The sequence below is a fragment of the Neolamprologus brichardi genome, chromosome 8, assembly GCF_056152115.1.
Source record: "Neolamprologus brichardi isolate AB-2024 chromosome 8, ASM5615211v1, whole genome shotgun sequence".
Lineage (NCBI taxonomy): Eukaryota > Metazoa > Chordata > Actinopteri > Cichliformes > Cichlidae > Neolamprologus > Neolamprologus brichardi.
The window spans coordinates 2,731,478-2,750,562 of record NC_142111.1 but is presented as its reverse complement, the minus strand read 5'-3'; the positions used below and the strand labels follow the sequence as shown (position 1 = coordinate 2,750,562).

The 19,085-nt window shown below is 41.0% G+C and overlaps 1 protein-coding gene across 1 annotated transcript; it reads right to left on the bottom strand.

Annotated features, from left to right (window-relative positions):
• Positions 1–1,241: 1,241 nt before the first annotated feature.
• Positions 1,242–17,368, bottom strand: LOC148101703 (uncharacterized). Its single transcript, XM_087845065.1, has 4 exons — positions 17,333–17,368; positions 15,139–15,344; positions 2,573–2,694; positions 1,242–2,478 (listed from the first exon to the last, which is right to left on the bottom strand). The coding sequence occupies exons 2-4, from the start codon at positions 15,262–15,264 to the stop codon at positions 2,415–2,417; spliced, it is 312 nt and encodes a 103-aa protein (XP_087701191.1). The 5' UTR covers positions 15,265–15,344; positions 17,333–17,368; the 3' UTR covers positions 1,242–2,414.
• Positions 17,369–19,085: the final 1,717 nt, after the last annotated feature.

The following is a 19,085-nucleotide window of genomic DNA, read 5'->3' as shown; positions in this document are numbered from 1 at the left end:
TAAATAACATTTTGTTGAATTGGCAGCACTTTATGATAACGGCACACTATTAAGCATTAATAAGGAGTGCTCAATTCATCATGCATATATCATTACTCCTCCTTAGTTTGTCATTTATAAATACAGATATGTTTGTTACTGTTGCATCATGTACATATAATATATCTGTATTTATAAATGGCATACTAATGCAGGAGACAGGTGACCAGTGGTATTTACAGACTGTAGTTAAAGGAGCATAGAAGCATGAAGTTTGAGGCAGACTGGTGAATTTCAGGTAAGGCTTTACAGAGACTGGGTCAGGAATTCTCCACGGAGGCTGTCTGGAGAAGAGAAAAGGTCCCAGTTTGACAGGAGGAATGTTTAAATGTGTTGCAGGGTTTATTCCTTACTTTGACCTTTCTCTCAGGTTGCAGCTGAAGAAGTGCAGACAGGACAGTTCAGGAGAGACGGTGCAGAGTGGTTAAATCAGCTTACTGGGAGCAGTGGAAAATGATTGCAGGTAAGTACAGGTTAGCATAGCAGCGGGTAAAACAAAGCACGAGAATAATAAACCAGGAGAAGGCTAGGATGGTTTGTTAGAACACAGGTTTATTTTTCAAAGCCAAATTATCAGGGCAACAACAATCTGGCACAGGGTAGAAACTAAGTTGCTTCTTAAATCTTGAACAGTGATAAATAGATAAATTGCATGCCGTCGTGCTGCTCCTCCTCAGGGCTCCAAACTCCTCCTGAGAGAGAGCCAAAGCAAGAGGTGGAGCGAGAGAAAGGGAGAGAAACAGCAGAGCCTGCCAGCTGGGTTACTTTGAATTCCAGCATAAACATCTTAACACCCACCATCTGATCAGCAGCCAATCTAGGGTTATGAGTAGGATTAAGGCTGGGTTTTGTAGTAGATACATGCCAAATAGGTAAACTTGTAAATGTTACCTTTCAAATGGAATCTCATATTCATTTGTGGATTACCATTTTTCTTAAATAGTCCAAAAAACTGGACAAAAACAGGAAAAAAAGTCTATAAGGACACTAACCTGGACCAAAATCTAACCCTTGTTGGTTCTTCAGGGATTTAAAGACTGTTAGGAAGTTGACCCTGCCCAACACTAACTGTGTGTTTTGGGGAAAAGCAAACTTCTCAGTAGCTTCTAGTTTTTGATGCCATTCGAATGGTTCTTTACATATTCTGAAAGCAAAGAACACCCTTTCTTTGCAGTGTCATTCCCAGAGTGGCTTTTCCAGGAATTTTCCCACTCCAGGGTGAAAGATCTGGCCAGGCTTTGTTTTAAGCGCAAATGCCCGCTCCCACACGGCAACAACTATCCAGAAAAGGCTCAGCGAACATGACAAATAGCTCAGGGCATTGATTGTATCTCCAAACTCCCCATCCCAATTCAGGAGAGGACCTGCGAATGCACAGCAACTCATCATGCCTGCTAATGTTGCTGTATGGAGCCTGATGGTGATCAGCTTCTTCACACTGAAATCTCGAGAAAAACCTCGAGACGATTTACTCAGACGTCAATAAGTGGAGAAGCTGTGCAGAAATGATTTTCAGGCTCGTGTGCACTCCTATGAGTCAGAAGATCCCCAATATTTTGTATTATTTTGTATTAAACAACTGTTTTGCAGTGTGATGATTATGATTTTACTTGTTTTACCCAATTTAAAAATCATAATTCTACTTATACAACACCACAAAAGTGTTAGCATTAAATTAGACCCATCGCCCATGCAAAAAGCAGGGGGAAACATCTGGCCAGGCTTTGTTTCAAGTGCAAATTATTTTGTCTTATCTCACATGTTTAGTCTGCTCAAACAACAATGGAGGGGGAGTTTGGTGTCACGAATAAGAAGCCAGGGAACAAGAAAGGGTACACTGCGTAATCAAGAAATTCGATTTTCTTTCTTCATTGTCTGTTCCCCCTAAACTGGAACATCCTGAAGTGTGCATTAGAGCCCAAACATGCCATTTATAATGATGCGGTTTTGAGACGCAGACAAATGTATCTTGTCTGAAAATACAACAGATGAAGTGTTGCTCTTGTGTATCTATGAAACATGGTTAACTAGATAATCCAGAAAGAAATGTTGTTGTGTTCACTTTGAGAATTGAATAATGCTGAGTGAAATGTTTCTCCCAGTGTGATCATCTTACAAAGTCATCTGGTTTGTGAAGATATTTTCGCTGCTAACAAGAATGAAATCGCCTGGGGAGACTCAGCTGATAGCTGCAAAATGATGAAATGTGAAGACTCTTATCTGACCTGAAAAACCCACATCAGTCCATCTTAATTTTCATAGTACACAACAAAGCTGACACTGTGTCCAGCTTTGGCCTGCGCCTCATCTGTCAGACAGGCTGGGAGTTCCTATCAGGTTGGAAATCTCCTGGGTTAATGAAGCGCTGCTTCATATCAGGCATGTCGCAGTGCAGAAATGGCCTGAGATCCATCCCTGCAGGACAGGTCTCTGATAGGACTGTTTGAGTGAAAAGAGAGAAACAGATCAAGTTAGAGGGATTAGGCGTTAGTGTGTCAGTCAAGGACGCGCAGCTCTGAATGACAATAGTTACGTAATGAACCGAGGGTCCGTGTCAGATGACACCGTCTGCACAGATGTGGGAAGGGTGCTGGTATCACTGTGGGTAATGACAGAGGTTGGAGCCTCACCTCGCCCTCCACCTCGGACTGCTGACTGCAGGAAAGAGAGAAAGTTGATTTGTGTAAAAGTCACAGGAGACGTTAAGGTAGCTGAAAGACTTGGTTTTATTATTTTTGACAGACACACACTCATAGAAACAATTATATGTATCTACAATTATTTACATTTTTTTTTTGCAACTACCATGTCGCCAGTCATCTTAGTTAAAGTTCAGTTGCTAATATAAGTTATTAAAAATGGCCTTTTGTTACTGTTACTGTTGGATAGACTTATTCATAATATTCAACACTATAAATACTATTTTTTTTCTTTATATGTTTTTCTTTGCAGGGAAATCATGAGTATGTTAAAGCATAACATATCCACCCTGCTGCCATTATTTACAGTATAAACTGTTACTGTTACTACTATTACTGCATGTCCACTCTGTTACTGTTTTCTACAGTAACAGAGTGGACACACATTCAATTCAATTCAATTCAATTTTATTTATATAGCGCCAAATCACAACAAAAGTCGCCTCGAGGCGCTTCATAGATACAGAGAAAAACCCAACAATCATATGACCCCCTATGAGCAAGCACTTTGGCGACAGTGGGAAGGAAAAACTCCCTTTTAACAGGAAGAAACCTCCAGCAGAACCAGACTCAGGGAGGGGCGGGGCCATCTGCTGCGACCGGTTGGGGTGAGAGAAGGAAGACAGGATAAAGACATGCTGTGGAAGAGAGACAGAGGTTAATAACAGATATGATTCAATACAGAGAGGTCTGTTAACACATAGTGAGTGAGAAAGGTGACTGGAAAGGAAAAACTCAATGCATCATGGGAATCCCCCAGCAGCCTACGTCTATTGCAGCATAACTAAGGGAGGATCCAGGGTCACCTGGTCCAGCCCTAACTATATGCTTTAGCAAAAAGGAAAGTTTTAAGCCTAATCTTAAAAGTAGAGATAGTGTCTGTCTCCCGAATCCAAACTGGAAGCTGGTTCCACAGAAGAGGGGCCTGAAAACTGAAGGCTCTGCCTCCCATTCTACTTTTAAATACTCTAGGAACAACAAGTAGGCCTGCAGAGCGAGAGCGAAGTGCTCTAATAGGGTGATATGGTACTACAAGGTCATTAAGATAAGATGGGGCCTGATTATTTAAGACCTTGTATGTGAGGAGCAGGATTTTGAATTCAATTCTGGATTTAACAGGAAGCCAATGAAGGGAAGCCAAAACAGGAGAAATATGCTCTCTCTTTCTAGTCCCTGTCAGTACTCTTGCTGCAGCATTTTGGATTAACTGAAGGCTTTTCAGTGAGTTTTTTGGACATCCTGATAATAATGAATTGCAGTCGTCCAGCCTGGAAGTAATAAATGCATGAACTAGTTTTTCAGCGTCACTCTGAGACAGGATATTTCTAATTTTAGAAATGTTGCGCAAATGGAAGAACGCAGTCTTACATATTTGTTTAATATGTGCGTTGAAGGACATGTCCTGGTCAAAAATGACTCCAAGGGGCCTCACAGTGTTACTGGAGGCCAAGGTAATGCCATCCAGAGTAAGAATCTGCTTAGATACCATATTTCTAAGCTTTTCAGCGCCGAGTACAATGACCTCAGTTTTATCTGAATTAAGAAGCAGAAAGTTAGTGGCCATCCAAGTCTTTATGTCTTTAAGACATTCCTGCAAATATATGATATGCACATTTTTGTGTGTATTTTTAATTCATTATAAAATATGAGACTTTTTCTTAGAATCATCTTTCAGCCTCGGTGGCTGGGGATTGAACTGCAGAGGCCTTCACCCTTGACCGCCGCCTGGCGCTACTCGCCTCAGTGTCCCCCTGGATAAGCTGGAGGAGGTGGCTGGGGAGAGGGAAGTCTGGGCGTCCTTGTTTAGCCTGCTGCATCAACGATGGTCGAGGATAGGTGGAAAAAAATGGACGGATGGTAATTTTTCAGGGCATTCATCTAATATACATGATTTCATATTTTGTATAAACCCCAAACATGTTAGACAGCGAGACTAACCATGTAAATGAAGTCTATTAAAAATGGTGGTGAAATGATTATAATGCACAGTCATGATTTGATATTGCTCAGGTTTGAAAAATTTGTAATTTATCCCAACACACTCGTTAAATGTGAAAATGTAGATTTGTCATTAAGACCGCCGTCCTTGTAAGACCCTATTGCCACACCCAGTGCAACATGGGGCTTACTTTTGCACGGGGAGTTTATGAGACGTTTAAACATTTTGGACTTTGCCAAAGTAATACATTTTTTAAGTTACACTGATGCTTCAGTCCCTTGTGCATTCACAGTGAACTCACAGTGACTTTCCACTGTCATTGACAACATACAGATCCACAGACAAAACTATGGAACCTCAAGCCATATTTAAAGACACAATAAGTAATTTTTGAGGTTATTTAATAATAATAATAAAAAAACCCATTGTACTCACATATATGCATTTATTAGTGTATAAGTACATTCTCCATCAAGTTGATGCATTCTCACAGACTTAGAATTAATTAATTAAAAATACACTGGACTGGGTGCCAGATACAGTGGCCAAGACAAACATTGCCGCTTAATGCTTCATGCAGATTACAGATAAAACTCTCCCAGCTGTGGACACTTGACAACAAGCAGGCCACGCCATAACAAAAGCTGGTTATAAGCTAACATTGACAACAGGCCAGCTAATGTTAGACTTAAGGGTCTTAAAGTTACACCTTCCCTCTGATAACAGTTTGGTCTCAGATAGTTTGAGAGTTTATTCAAGTATCCGAGTTTAGTTTGTCTGTTGGGTAACAGCAGCAAAAACAGAAACTTACTCACTTACTCACAGAAACATTCAGGATGTCCTCAACAATCACCCCAAGTTTGCTGTCATTAGACACAGGTGAGCTTCACGGACTCATTGACTTGTTCTGGAAGTTTTACATCCTCCTCCATCTAAACTACACATGGACACATATTGACAGCTGAGCTAAACAGCCGCCTCACAGCCTAAACTCACTACAATAAACAATGGCCAGAATTGTTTATCCTACAACAGCCACCGTTGTAGGATTATCTATTTTTCTCAATAAAACAAGGAAAACTCTTTGCTGTAGATCAAGTTTTCACAATGACAATAATAGTAAAACGAAATAAAAAGCAAAATTTCAAAAGCGAATGACATCAAGTTTTTGATGTCATTCGCAATTTTTACTCAGTAATAAACAGTTGTACATAAAAGGTGCTGTTTTGTAGCTGCTTTAGACTACAACATAAATATAGATGAGGTGAAGTTCATTTTCATGCAACAAAAAGAAAAAGGATCAGCCTGATGAATAATGAAAACATTTAGAGAACCCGATGAACAGATTTTTCCATCAGTCTGGTGGGAGTGGCGAGGGCTGGCTGAGATTATCTGGTCTACACAACAGCAAGAAAGCAATCAGGCTCTGCTGACTATGAGGTGAAAGCTCAGTGAGTCGAGAAAGGCGTTTCGATACAGCGAGTGCACTGATCCTGTAGGGTCTCGTGTCAATCCTTTAGCTGTTTACCTACAGCGTCGTAATAAATTAAACTGGGAATTGACCTTGCCTAAACAGTGTTTGTCCAATCACAGTTTAGCAAACATACCTGGGTAAAGTCAGCCTGCCATGCAGTGGATTTCTCAGAGTCTTGAAGCAGCATATATGTGGCTCTAAAATGCTCTTCATTAATGTTTTGTAAATACATCTTATTGACTAGAGCGTCTATTATTTTTCCACTGTATGGAAGCCTATCAGGATTTATTGTCTCTCTCCATTCGTCTCTTTATTGCGTTCGTGGAAGTTTGCACTTCAGCAGCCTCAGACTGATGAATGAACCAAAGTTTAGCATTTAAGACTATTAGATTTATTTAATCTAATCTTATTTACCGTATTTATTTATTTGGTGGAGTTAAAGCCTGGCAGCTATTAGCTAGAACTGCCTGCGTCGGGTCACATGTCAATAAAAACACTCTCTTTCAACTGCAGTGGAAAGCTGGATGAGTTATAAACACAGATGCACAAACACCCCCTAACCTCCCAACCAGTATTCTCCTCAATCATATCTGTCACCACTAAAAAAACCCTCTGCATTAGCACTCGTATGGGACTGAAAGAAGTCAAAGAGAGAGCAAAGAAAAATGTGAATTTTTTCTCCAAAGTTTTCTCCAGTAAGCTCCCCGACACTAATCTATCATTGAAATGATGGGTAAGACTGACACGGTGGTATGCTCTTTACATCCAACATGTCACTTTTGATCCATCTAGAGTCAAGGTTTTGGTTCACTTAACATCCCCTTTTTCAATTCAAAACTAAAGCATTAATGTCAAAATCTAGGTGACTAGAAGTATGACTGAAATATTCTGAAGGTTTGCCTACTTAGCATGTGGCCAAACCCAAAACCCAAGCTGGTTTGCTGGTGACCTGGTTGATGCTACAGACAACAACATTGTCATCCCCTATGTAGCCGATGTATCAGAAAAACTCAGCAGGGTTTTCTCCAAGCATGACATCCCGGTGCATTTCAGACCTAGCAACACGCTCAGACAAAAACTGGTTCACCCGAAAGACAAAACGCCAAAACACAGACTTAACAATGTGGTGTTTGCTGTACAGTGCAGCGAGGAATGCCCAGACCTCTACATCGGAGAGACCAAACAGCCACTTCAGAAGCGCATGGCACAACATAGAAGAGCCACCTCCACAGGACAAGACTCAGCTGTCCATCTGCATCTTAAGGTCAAAGGTCACTCTTTCGAGGATGCCAATGTTCACATTTTGGACAGAGAGGACAGATGGTTTGAAAGAAGCATCTATGTCCACTGTGAGCGACCATCTTTGAACAGAGGCGGTGGTTTACGACACCAACTCTCTGCCATCTATAATCCAGTTTTGAGATCCCTCCCAGACGCCTTAACGCCCACTCACATCCTGGGCCATCTGACCTCAGGAATTCGCGTGATAAGGTGGGGCCAGGTTTCACAATAAACTCACCCGAAACTCTGGCTGATTGGGACCCACACCCAGTTTCACACCTTGGCTCAGGCGATTAGAGGATCATCAGGGGGTCCTTTTGTCCCTCTGTGGGGGGATACTCCCACTAGGTTTATATCTGGGACTCTCCACCATTTGACCTTAGAACTGAAGAAGCTTCTCGGATGAGAGGTGAAACGTCTTCAAGCAACTTAAAGAAGTCCAGACGCTTTTCTTTGCAAGCTCCTTTGACTACGATGACCTGGATGACTGAGAACCTTCACAGACTTGATGCTATAAAGTTAAGAACTTGGCTTTGTCTCAAATTCATGCAAAGAACTTGGCAGAGACAAATGGCCTGTCAAACTGCTTTTGACGGACACCTCTGCAACACAGGGTGGGCAGCAGCTCGGCGGTTGCCGTGGAAGGCATAGCCAATCCCATTTTGTTACAGTACAGGCTTGGCAGGCTGAGTTATATTAGTAAGGCTGGCTGCTTCTTCATCCTGGCCCACAGTGAATTCCCCAGCTGACTGAGCTGACTGAGCTGACTGGGGCTCCTGCTTGATTGCCTGGGACCTTTCAATTTACCACTCTTCACACCTGGTCCCAAGGGTGGAGGTAGCTGGTGGAGGAGGGAGACTACAAGAAACTCATAATGCTTAAATAAAAAAGTGCGATGGTGTAGTTAGTTTAACGGTTTTTAACTGAGTTCATTACAGGTCTTAACATATAAGCAAACACACATTACTGGGAGCCTGTAGCTTGTTTCCAAGGCGCTGAGTGAGCCACATTGTTTCGCTTAACACGTCGCTCACACGCTGCTGCTGCTTTGTAGATAATTGCCCTGTGTGGTATTCAACACCAGAGCACATTACAGCGTACGTCTTTCGACCGTGGTGTGAAGAAGCGGAGATAAAGAGGCGGAAAGATACGGCGGATCACAGTATGATCTGAAAGATGCTCACACTCCCTGAAACTATACAGTGCACTGTACCCCAGGGTTCAGTGCTGTTCTGACCTAGATATAGCGCTTAAGCTCAGGAGCACTGGGGCACTTACTGAAAAGAAGATTCCATGGGCACAGAGCCTTAATTAGACATGCGGTTTCCTGCGTGATACTGGCAAAATTGATCAGAATAGAGAATGGGCTTCGGGATGGAAAAAAAGAACCAGATGAGTAGGGAAAAGGGAATGATTAAAAACTGAGAGGACGACACAGCTGTCACGGCAAGAAGTATCTGTGCCATATTCATTTTACTGTAGTTCAGCTGGTCTAATCAATATGTTTATGTGCTTTGATGCAGGCTTTTTTATTCCCCCCCCCCCCCAGTAACACCGGTACTTCATCACTTCACTGTTTTGTGTTTTAATGTTTCTTTTGTATATTTCATCAATCAAAAAGCATCAAAACAACACAAGTGTTCATGTGGGTTAGACGTAGGTCAAGAGGGTTGCTTCTGCTATCTAGAGCCATTTGTTATTACTTCCTTAGTAATAGCTTCCTATGAGCTGTTATGGTGTGAAGACAATCAATTCAATTCAGCAGAGAATTATAGAGAATGATAAAGAAAATGGCTTTCATTTTACTGTACACTGTGCACTGTGGGGAGATGGAAGGAAATCAATGTATCCAGGTGAAGCAGACAGAGCATGGTCATTTCTTCTAATATTTAAATATACTTGTGTTGTGTTTTTGTGAAAAGCTCACATTGAATTCTTTGAGGGATCTGAATCAGAGTGTTTTCATTTTAAGAAAACAAAACACATTAGATTCAATTTCGGCTTTTTAATAATCACCATTTCTAAGCAGCTGTTTCTGGAAGTCTTTGACAGACTTTGATTTATTTTCAGTTTTCAAAAATAATTTTGCACCTTCACACAGCTTAAGGCTGGAACACATGCAATATTCTAAAAATGTTTTCTAAAAGGGAACGGGGATACAATTTGAGGGGGGAATTAAATTTAAAACATCCTCGTATCCGTACAACATTAAAAAGTTTTTGCATCTCTGTGTGTGGAGTGAAACTGTGGAACAGACTAAGTAAAGATATAAAGCAATGTCCGAGCATGACACAGTTTAAAAAGCGGTTTAAGGAGATGGTTTTTACAGGGTACAGGGAAGAGGTAGAGATTTGATCGGGTGTTCTTGTCTAATATTTTCATGTGTGTACGGGTGCACGGGTATGTTGGTATGGGTATATATATATCTGTAGGTTTTGTATCCTTTGAGGTGTTAATGGGGTTATTGAAAATGTGTATATGTGCGTATGTGTATATACGTATGTATGGATAGATAGAAACATATATGTATATATATATATAAAAAAATAAAATAAAAATAATAATAAAAAAAATACACATGACATATAATGTAATTGCAAGGAGGTATTTCTGTAGTCTATTGATTACTAGATAGTGGAAAAGGGGTGGGATTAAATAAGCTCATGCTTCTTCCTGCTCCTTTTTGAACATGAAAGTTATTTGTAGTTGTGGTTGCTCGTTTTCTTTTTGTTTTGCTTTGTTTATTTGTCTTTTAATTCTATGTTGTTGTACTTTTTTAACATGTTCAAAATAAAGATTCAATCAATCAATCAATCAATACTAGTTTGCCTGTTTGTGTGCAGAAACAGTGCAATGAATGAATGGAAACATTTAGACCAAGTGTGCTCCAGTCCGGCTTGGTGGGTATGGAATTGTCACAGTGGGGTACCACAGTGTATTAATGGAATGGACCCAAATGCAGAACATGTGAGGAGACTGGAGCTTTAAACCAAGGGCGAGCCTTTATCAGGGCTGATAACAAGAACGCAAAAACAAAGCAAAGTGAACATGAGAGAGTAAACTAGAACCTGGACTGGAAAAAGTAACTGTGATAAATGGTCTTTGATCAGTAGTTGTTGTAGTTGTTGATCAATGGTCATGAGAATGTGCATATAAATGATTAAGGAACTGACCTCACAGCCAACTGTTCATTCAGTGGTGCTAGTTTCAGTCATTGTGCAAATGCACTATTAATAAGGTTGGGGACACCTGCAGTCAGCTGAGACTGAAGAAGTCACTTGGATGAGTGACGAAACGTTCCTCCCACTGAAAACAGTACGTCCAGATGAACAGAATCAACGTTTTGGGATAATCCTGAACAGGTATGTGCAGGGAACTATGAAGTGAAAACATGAGCATGAACAGAATTATGAAAATTCATCAACCTGATGTGACATGGAGGGACAGAGAAGACTGAAAGAAAACACGATCAGGGGAAATGGAAACACGTGAGGAAACAGCTGACACTAATGACAACATGATACCAAAGTGATTAGTAATCCTAAGCACAATGAACATAGAAACAAGACTTTTAAAATAAAACAGGAAACACTGAAAAACGTAGACATGACATCGCAGGCTTGACAACATGAAACACATGACAGACTTAGGCTATGTTCACACTGCAGGCGAAAGTGCATCGAATCCGCATTTTTTGAACCTATGCGACGCACATCCGATCATGGTAGGACAGTTTGGACAGCACAAATCCGATATTTTCAAATCCGACCTGGGTCACTTTCGTATGTGGTACTGAATCCGATACATATCTGATGTTTTAGAAAGCGACTGCTGTTTGAACGGTCATGTTGCATTAAATCCGTCTTTTACGTCACTGACACAAGACAGACGCCAATTATCAGCATCGGAAACTGGAGACGGAGCGAGTCAATGAACAGAAACTGAGGTTTTGGACTTGATTAGCATGTGGGGAGACAATTCTATTCAAGCTAAATTTGAAGGGTCGTATCGTAACCGGGCTGTGTTCGAGTGTATTGCCAAAGAAATGGTTGAACGAGGGCACGAACGTGGCTACAGTGTCAGAGGAAAGTGAAGAGCCTCAGAGCCAAATTTAAAGAAGCTAAAGATATAAACAAACGAAGTGGACGTGGTCGAGTCACCTGCCCGTTTTATGATGAGCTTGACCGTGTTTTGGGCGACAAACCCAGCTGTCAGCCAGCTGTGACATCTTCTTTTGCGCACTAGAGCGCATTTGCTGTCACATTTTATTTGTAGCGTGAACAACCAGACAAAAAAAAATCCGATTTGATCAAAAAATCAGAATTGAGCATTAAGACCTGCAGTGTGAACGTAGCCTAAGATGTGGAGTTAACACGGTGGACTGACGAGAAGCACGGACACTGAAGAACATACAGAGAGAAAAGGGAACAGGAGATGAAACATACAGCACAAAGAGAGACTTATAAATTAGAAGTTATAGGAGAAACGAAACTAGAATGAAACTCAACTAATAATACCAACGCATAAAAACATGACAACATGCCGACATGACACAAACTTGATAACGTAAACCACGCAGACATGAAACATGACAGGTTAGACACACGAACCAACAAAGAAGTCTAAACCACTTGGGCTGAAGACACAAAAGGATCTAATAGCAAGGAACTATAGCTGAGCAACCTAGGAGCTAACGATGACTAAATGAACCAAAACGTGACCAATGAAAAACTAAATACAATGAAACTCAAAACACTGACAGGAATAGAACTAGAGACTTGCAAGAGGCCACACCAAAGCTTTGCCATTGTGGTTGGCACGATGACAAACCATGGACATGCTATGAAAATGTTTTTTTCACACGACCATATATATATCAATAATTGCAAGTTAAGAATTTTAGGTAAGGTTGCAGAGGAAACTTACAAAAATGACCTAAACAAGTTCATCTAACAACAAAACTGTAAGAATGCGATGACTAAGGATCTCTGAGGAGACATCAAGGATATACACCTTTTTCTGTGTGTAAGAATAAGACCTTATATAGTCAGGCTTGTACATAGTCTTATGTACAGAATGAATTATGGGGAGAACAAAGTCATAGGAGATTTCTGGAACAACATCACCTACTTACTTGCGCCTTGAGGCAACTGCTGCTTTGGCACCATATAAATAAAACTGAATTAAGCTGAACTGAACTTCATGGAGAAGAACAAGGGTCTAAAGAAGTCAGAGCTCCAGCAACACTGGTATTATGCAGAGCAACTTTTTTTACACGACCTTGGGTTTCTGTCTTTGACTGTCATCAGGGTCATATTTGTTTTAGTTCAAGAACACACAAGAACATGCATTTTTGTGGTAATTCTGGAATGTCTACTGCCATTGCTAATCAGTCTGTATATATATATACTGTAGTGTATTGTCGTGCTTCTTTATGTTAGACCAGTCACTGTGCGAGATTGGTACGATTGTCACATTTTAATTCTCAGAAATTTGAAGAAATTGTGGTTTGTAGAAAAGGTGTGATGAGCGTAGGTTTCTGACAGTGTTGAGTCAGTGCAGGGTTTTGACCATAAATCATAACTGTTATAGATTAGCAACATTTTTGGAGCCTTAACCAAAAGTTTCTACTTTCAAAGCAGTCATTTGATTATGGGTCATGTGTGTTTTCAAGGATAAAGATATTTAGGAGTGAAAACTTGCAGTTGGCAGACGTTCAGGGTGCATGTATTGCTCCTCTTGGCAGTGATTCAGAGTAGCTAACTACATTTTGTTTTTCTCCCAGACTGTCTCCTACTGTCTCAATGTAGTTCTGATAACTTGAAGTGGCTGGAGAATATTATTTGCCAATCATCTGCATGGCTGATGATGATGTATGGAGAGTCTGATTTGCTTCTAAAAGATCTAAGAAATCTTCTAAGAGAGAACTGTGACAGCAAAATGAGCTGAAAAGTAGTTGCTAGTTGGTTCCGAACCTTACAAATGGGAGAGACGTAATTATTTATTTGTAAACCGAATTTTAATTAGGGATTTTAAAAATCACATTAGGTGTAATATAAACAATATTAAATAAATCCCTTGATTATTGTTTTTAACCCCAACTGGCATCCACTTTGCTCACTTGCCTCAAAACTAGGGATGGGTATCGTTTAGGTTTTATCCGATACTGGTGCCAAACCGGTACTTTTGAAACGGTGCCGGTGCTTAAACGGTGCTCAAACCGGTGCTTAAAGAATGGAAAACACAAAATTGGTCCATAAACCTCTCATGTTCAGCTGTTTTGTTGTAAAAAGATAACAATGTTAGCTTTTTCTGCAGCTATAGGGCATATATGGCATCACTCTTGGCTGGAAGCAGTGCTTAAACAATGGAAAAAACACAAACTTTGTCCAAAAACCTCTCATGTTTAACTGTTTTCCACTTTTTCTTTGGTCATTTTAGCCTTTTTGGCCAGGGTGAAGGGAGTATCTGCCATCAAACAAGAAGACAGCCGCATGTAGCTATGATGGTGTTTGCTAGTTCACCTTACATGCATTAATGTAATAACGTGGTTAGCCTACTCAAGGTCAATTATACAAGAACAACATTAAGCTACTCACGCAGAGAAGAACGGCTGCTGCTGCATCATCATCCTCATCATTTCTGCTACACTGGCAGGGCTAGGGGCCAGGACTCTCCTCTTCGGGTTTTTGGGAGATGTTGCTAACTCCGGGTCCGATAACAGGCACCACACCCACAGTAGATGTGCATGGTGTGAGGTCTTGCAGCAAGCTATCAAATACGGCGCATTTCTCGGCTTTAAAAAAAACATTATGCGTCGCCAGGTGTTTAATCAGATTCGAGGTGTTACCTCCTTTGACAGTATCACAGTATCAGCTTAAAGCACTTGTTGCAGGCTGCTGTGAAGTACAGCCAGACTTTTGACCGCTTCGCCTTGGGCATTTTTAATCTGTAGCTCTGCTCTAAAAGAACGTACGTACCTGGACCCGCCTACTATCCTCGGAAACGTAAAATGATTGGCTAGAATTTAAAGTGTATCACATCTCAGGAAATAAAGCACCGAAATGTGCGCTGCTTTTCGGTCTGGTTACTACCGTTTATGTCAGAACGATACCGGTACCCATCCCCACTCAAAACTGACAAATTTCAACTTGTGCCCACCTTCTTTGTGTTGTCTGTCACTAACACTGCTGAATTTCAGTTTTCAGTGACATTCCCGTGTTAACAGTCGATGTGTTAACAGACCTCTCTGAACTGAATTATACTTTTTATTAATCTCTGTCTCTCTTCCACAGCATGTCTTTATCCTGTCTTACTTCTCTCACCCCAACCGGTCGCAGCAGATGGCCCCGCCCCTCCCTGAGCCTGGTTCTGCTGGAGGTTTCTTCCTGTTAAAAGGGAGTTTTTCCTTCCCACTGTCGCCACAGTGCTTGCTCATAGGGGGTCATATGATTGTTAGGTTTTTCTCTCTTTATATTATTGTAGGGTCTACCTTGCAATATAAAGTGTCTTGAGGTGACTGACCACTATGGCAGCTACTAGGAGAATATGGACTTCTGTGTCATGCATGACACATTGGACAGCCAGTTATAAAATACATAACATGCAACTGGTCATAGTGCTTCAAGGAAACTGTGGCTCTTTCTAATTTCTTCCCCTTTGTTTCATCAGTGTGTCAGTATAACAAAACAATCCCCGTATGTTACCTTTACTTCTCCTCCTGTCCGTGTCTTTGTGCTCTGTCCTTCTGGAGGAGGATCAGTGAAAGTGCTGAACAGGTGCGAGCAGGTGTGCTGAAGGGGTTTGATCTCTCCCTCTCTGGCCTCATTCATCTCTCTCTGTCACATCCAGCTGTGGCTCCTTGTCACCACCTCATTGTCATTCTGCAGGGATGGCCGCCCTCCAAACTGATCTGTGGATGAGCCAGACTCTTACACTGATTATACAGATCCTCCAGGAAGATGAACGCACAGCCAGATCCATCCTAGACAGTTTTTTTTTGTTGTAAGTTTAAAAAAAAGATGCATAAACACACACTAATTAAATAGCTCCTGTGATAATGAAGCTTTTAATATAATAATAGTTTTAAAATTTGTAATTTCAATTTTTTATGAAGGCTTGAAATCTTAAAATGCAAGTCATGGTGTAAAAGCCTTTCAGGCCATGAAATATGAATGTACGCTGCTTCCTTTTTAAATTTAGCCCGATGATTTAAGGTATCTTTTAGTTTTTCTTTGCGAACACAGAGCTTAGTATAAGCAGACATTTTAATCATCTTACTGCTTTTGTTTTGTCTTAGTTGGAATTCATGGACTCTGTGCCCCTTAGCTTTCAACTTCTGAGGGCTGATGGAAAAAAGGGAATAATGTTTGTTTAAGGACACTTTTAAAAAAAGGATATGCAGCAGAACAGAAAACGTACAGAGAGGCTGACTTTTTAATTCTAACTGTGTTTTCGGTTTTTAACAATGTTCTTTGGGTCTTTAGAAATAAAATTTCAGTTAGTTTTTCTATCTGGGAGTGTTTTCATGGTTGATGCAAACAGCTGGTGTACATATAAACATCTGTCAGACAACATTAGCATTTATCTGGTTCTTTCACAAATGCAGGTTTATTCTCCCCAAAAATGTTTAGCTGTTAAATGCTCTACTACAGCGGTCTCCAACCTTTTTTCCGCCATGGATCGGTTTATGCCCGACATTATTTTCACGGACCGGCCTTTAAGGTGTCGCGGATAAATACAACAAAATAAAACTATTACCGGTACCGAAAAAAAGAAGATTTATTCATAACCAGTGTTGGGAAGGTTACTTTTAAAGTGTATTCCATTACAGATTACAGAATACATGTCCCAAAATGTATTCTGTAACGTATTCCGTTACGTTACTCAATGAGAGTAACGTATTCTGAATACTTTGGATTACTTAATATATTATCATGCTGTTTACAACTACATGAATGTACTATTGCTGTGATTTATTACTGTTACTGAAGGTCCGCGGCTCCGAACCGTAGTAAAGGGACCTCTGGCTAATACGGTGGGTTCTGTGTCGGCTCGTAGCTGAAAACTAGCTTTACTTTGTTGTCAGGGTCAAGTTTGCTAGCGAGAGACAGAGAGAGGTGTTGAAAGGCTGCTCCAACGGAACTTATTGTTTTTGGAGGAAAACACGAACACGGTGTACAGTCGAGTCTTAATAGCTTACTTACAGCTGGGCTCGTCAGGCTCTCTTCTTGGCTGCAGTGGTTATTATTATATTTACATGCTTCCAGCTCCCGTTTTTGCTTGATGACAGCTCGTACTTTTCCTTTTTCTCCCTCCCTCGCTCACAGACACATAACGTGTATGGCAGTCCATTCTCCCTGCAGCACGGACTACACTGCCTATGATGCTACATTCTTTAGAGCTATACCTGTAGCATTCTGCCTGTTAGCTTAGCACAACAACAACAACAGGCGCTCTCTCACCCAGGAAACACGCAGAGAGAGAGAGCGTCACCCTGTAACCATGGCAACCGTAACGCTGCCACCTGGAACAACAGAACGTAGCTGTCAAACAAACCCAAACAGTCCTGACCCACCACAATATGAAACAGGGAAGTACCGCCGTGTAATCCATTTATTTCAACAAAGTAACTGTATTCTAAATACCACCTTTTTAAACGGTAACTGTAACGGAATACAGTTACTCATATTTTGTATTTTAAATACGTAACGGCGGTACATGTATTCCGTTACTCCCCAACACTGTTCATAACACACGTGAAAAGACCCAGGAAAACCGAGTAAACAATAAAAACGATAACAAAATAACGCTGAAAACCGATAAAAACCCTGGAAACCATACATTTCACACCTGAGCCTCAACTCTCACGGCCCGATACCAAGCGACTCACGGACTCACGTGCAGGAGGTTGGGAAGGTCGCCGGTTCGATCCCCGGGCTCTCTGTCCTGGTCGTTGTGTCCTTGGGCAAGACACTTCACCCTACAGCCTACTGGTGTTGGCCAGAGGGGCCGATGGCGCGATATGGCAGCCTCGCTTCTGTCAGTCTGCCCCAGGGCAGCTGTGGCTACAACCGTAGCTGCCTCCACCAGTGTGTGAATGTGAGAGTGAATGAATAGTGGCATTGTAAAGCACTTTGGGTGCCTTGAAAAGCGCTATATAAATCCAATCCATTATTATTATCATTATTATTGTGCTGGGCAGATATTGTGCATTGGGTTTATCCACCAAAACTTTGAGTATTTAAGCTTTTGTTAAAAAAAAGTTAATATCCTTTGAAGGCTTTCCATCACACGTGCATTAATGCTTAACACATGACAGAACTATTTCAGCAGCTCAGTCATACACACTATAATTAAAGCATGTACAAAATTATAAATGTATGCTTGCATTCTGTTGACACAAACACAAATGTACACACATAAGCAACAGTCCACTCTAGGACAAGATGAAGGTAAGTGCCCTTCAGATCCTCATATTTCACTGAGCAGAGTTCACATGAAAGCTTTCACTAATGCTGCTGGATGTGAAGCACAGCCCCAATCAAGAATATTAAAAACTTGAGGAAATAGAAATGCATTCATTTTTTTGAAGCTGGTGAATAAGGAGGACAAAGATAGTCACATGCAAAAAAAGTCCATCTTTAAATCTTTATGCAGTTTAAACTGTGTGAATGTAAATACACATTTTTTCTTTCATGCTGACTTGCCTTAAACCCATCTGTGTACGTGGTCCTATTCATCAGCATGAAATTCTACACATAAACACAAATTTTATTTCAACTCCCATTTTATTAGATGTAGTGTCGATGCTCCCTGCATCAGTTACACTATAAAATCTTGAATTCTTGAAGTTTTCATTTCTGGAATCACAAACAGATGAAAAACTACTCAAGGAAAAAACACTCAGGATCAACCGTGAAGTTCAGATTGTAAAACACCCCCCCCCTAAAAAAACCCCACATGAGTAGATGCACATGTCTTTTAACTGTTCTTGTGTGTCACTGTATAGTAAGATGAAACTAGAGTGCAAAGTTGCAGATGTTTCAGTTTCAGAATTGTTCATCGGGGTGGCTGTCGCTCCCCCCAAATATCCTCGGGCAAGATATTGGAGCCTATCCCAGCTGTTATAGGGCGGGAGGTGGGGTACACCCCAGACAGGTCGCCAGTCTGTCGCAGGGCTAACACATAAAGACACAAACAACCATTCACATCTATGGGCAATTTAGATAAATCAGTTAACCTACCCCCACTAGCTGCATGTCTTTGGACTGTCGAGGAAGCCGGAGTACCTGGGGAGAACCCACACAAACACGGGGAGAACATGCAAACTCCACACAGAAAGACGGCCTGATGGCGGTGGACTTGAACTGAGGACCTTCTTGCTGTGCAGCAACAGTGCTAACCACCGTGCCACCGTGCTGCCTGAGCTTAAACCAGACAATTCAATTAAATTTTATTAATACAGCGCCAAATCACAACAACAGTGGCCTCAAGGTGCTTTATGTTGTAAGGTAGACCCTACAATAATACATACAAAGAAAAAACCAACAATCATGTGACCCCCTGTGAGCAAGTGCTTTGGTGACAGCGGGAAGGGAAAACTCACTTTTAACGGGGATGTAAAAATTCATTTAATTAATTTAAATACCTT

Excerpts from the sequence above, each read along its gene's own strand:
- LOC148101703 (XM_087845065.1), bottom strand. The coding sequence starts at position 15,264 with ATGAATGAGGCCAGAGAGGGAGAGATCAAACCCCTTCAGCACACCTGC. Across the intron at positions 2,695-15,138 it reads GGACAGGAGGAGAAGTAAAG|TCAGCAGTCCGAGGTGGAGG; the intron begins GTAACATACGGG and ends TCTTTCCTGCAG. Across the intron at positions 2,479-2,572 it reads ACGGACCCTCGGTTCATTAC|TCCTATCAGAGACCTGTCCT; the intron begins GTAACTATTGTC and ends TCACTCAAACAG.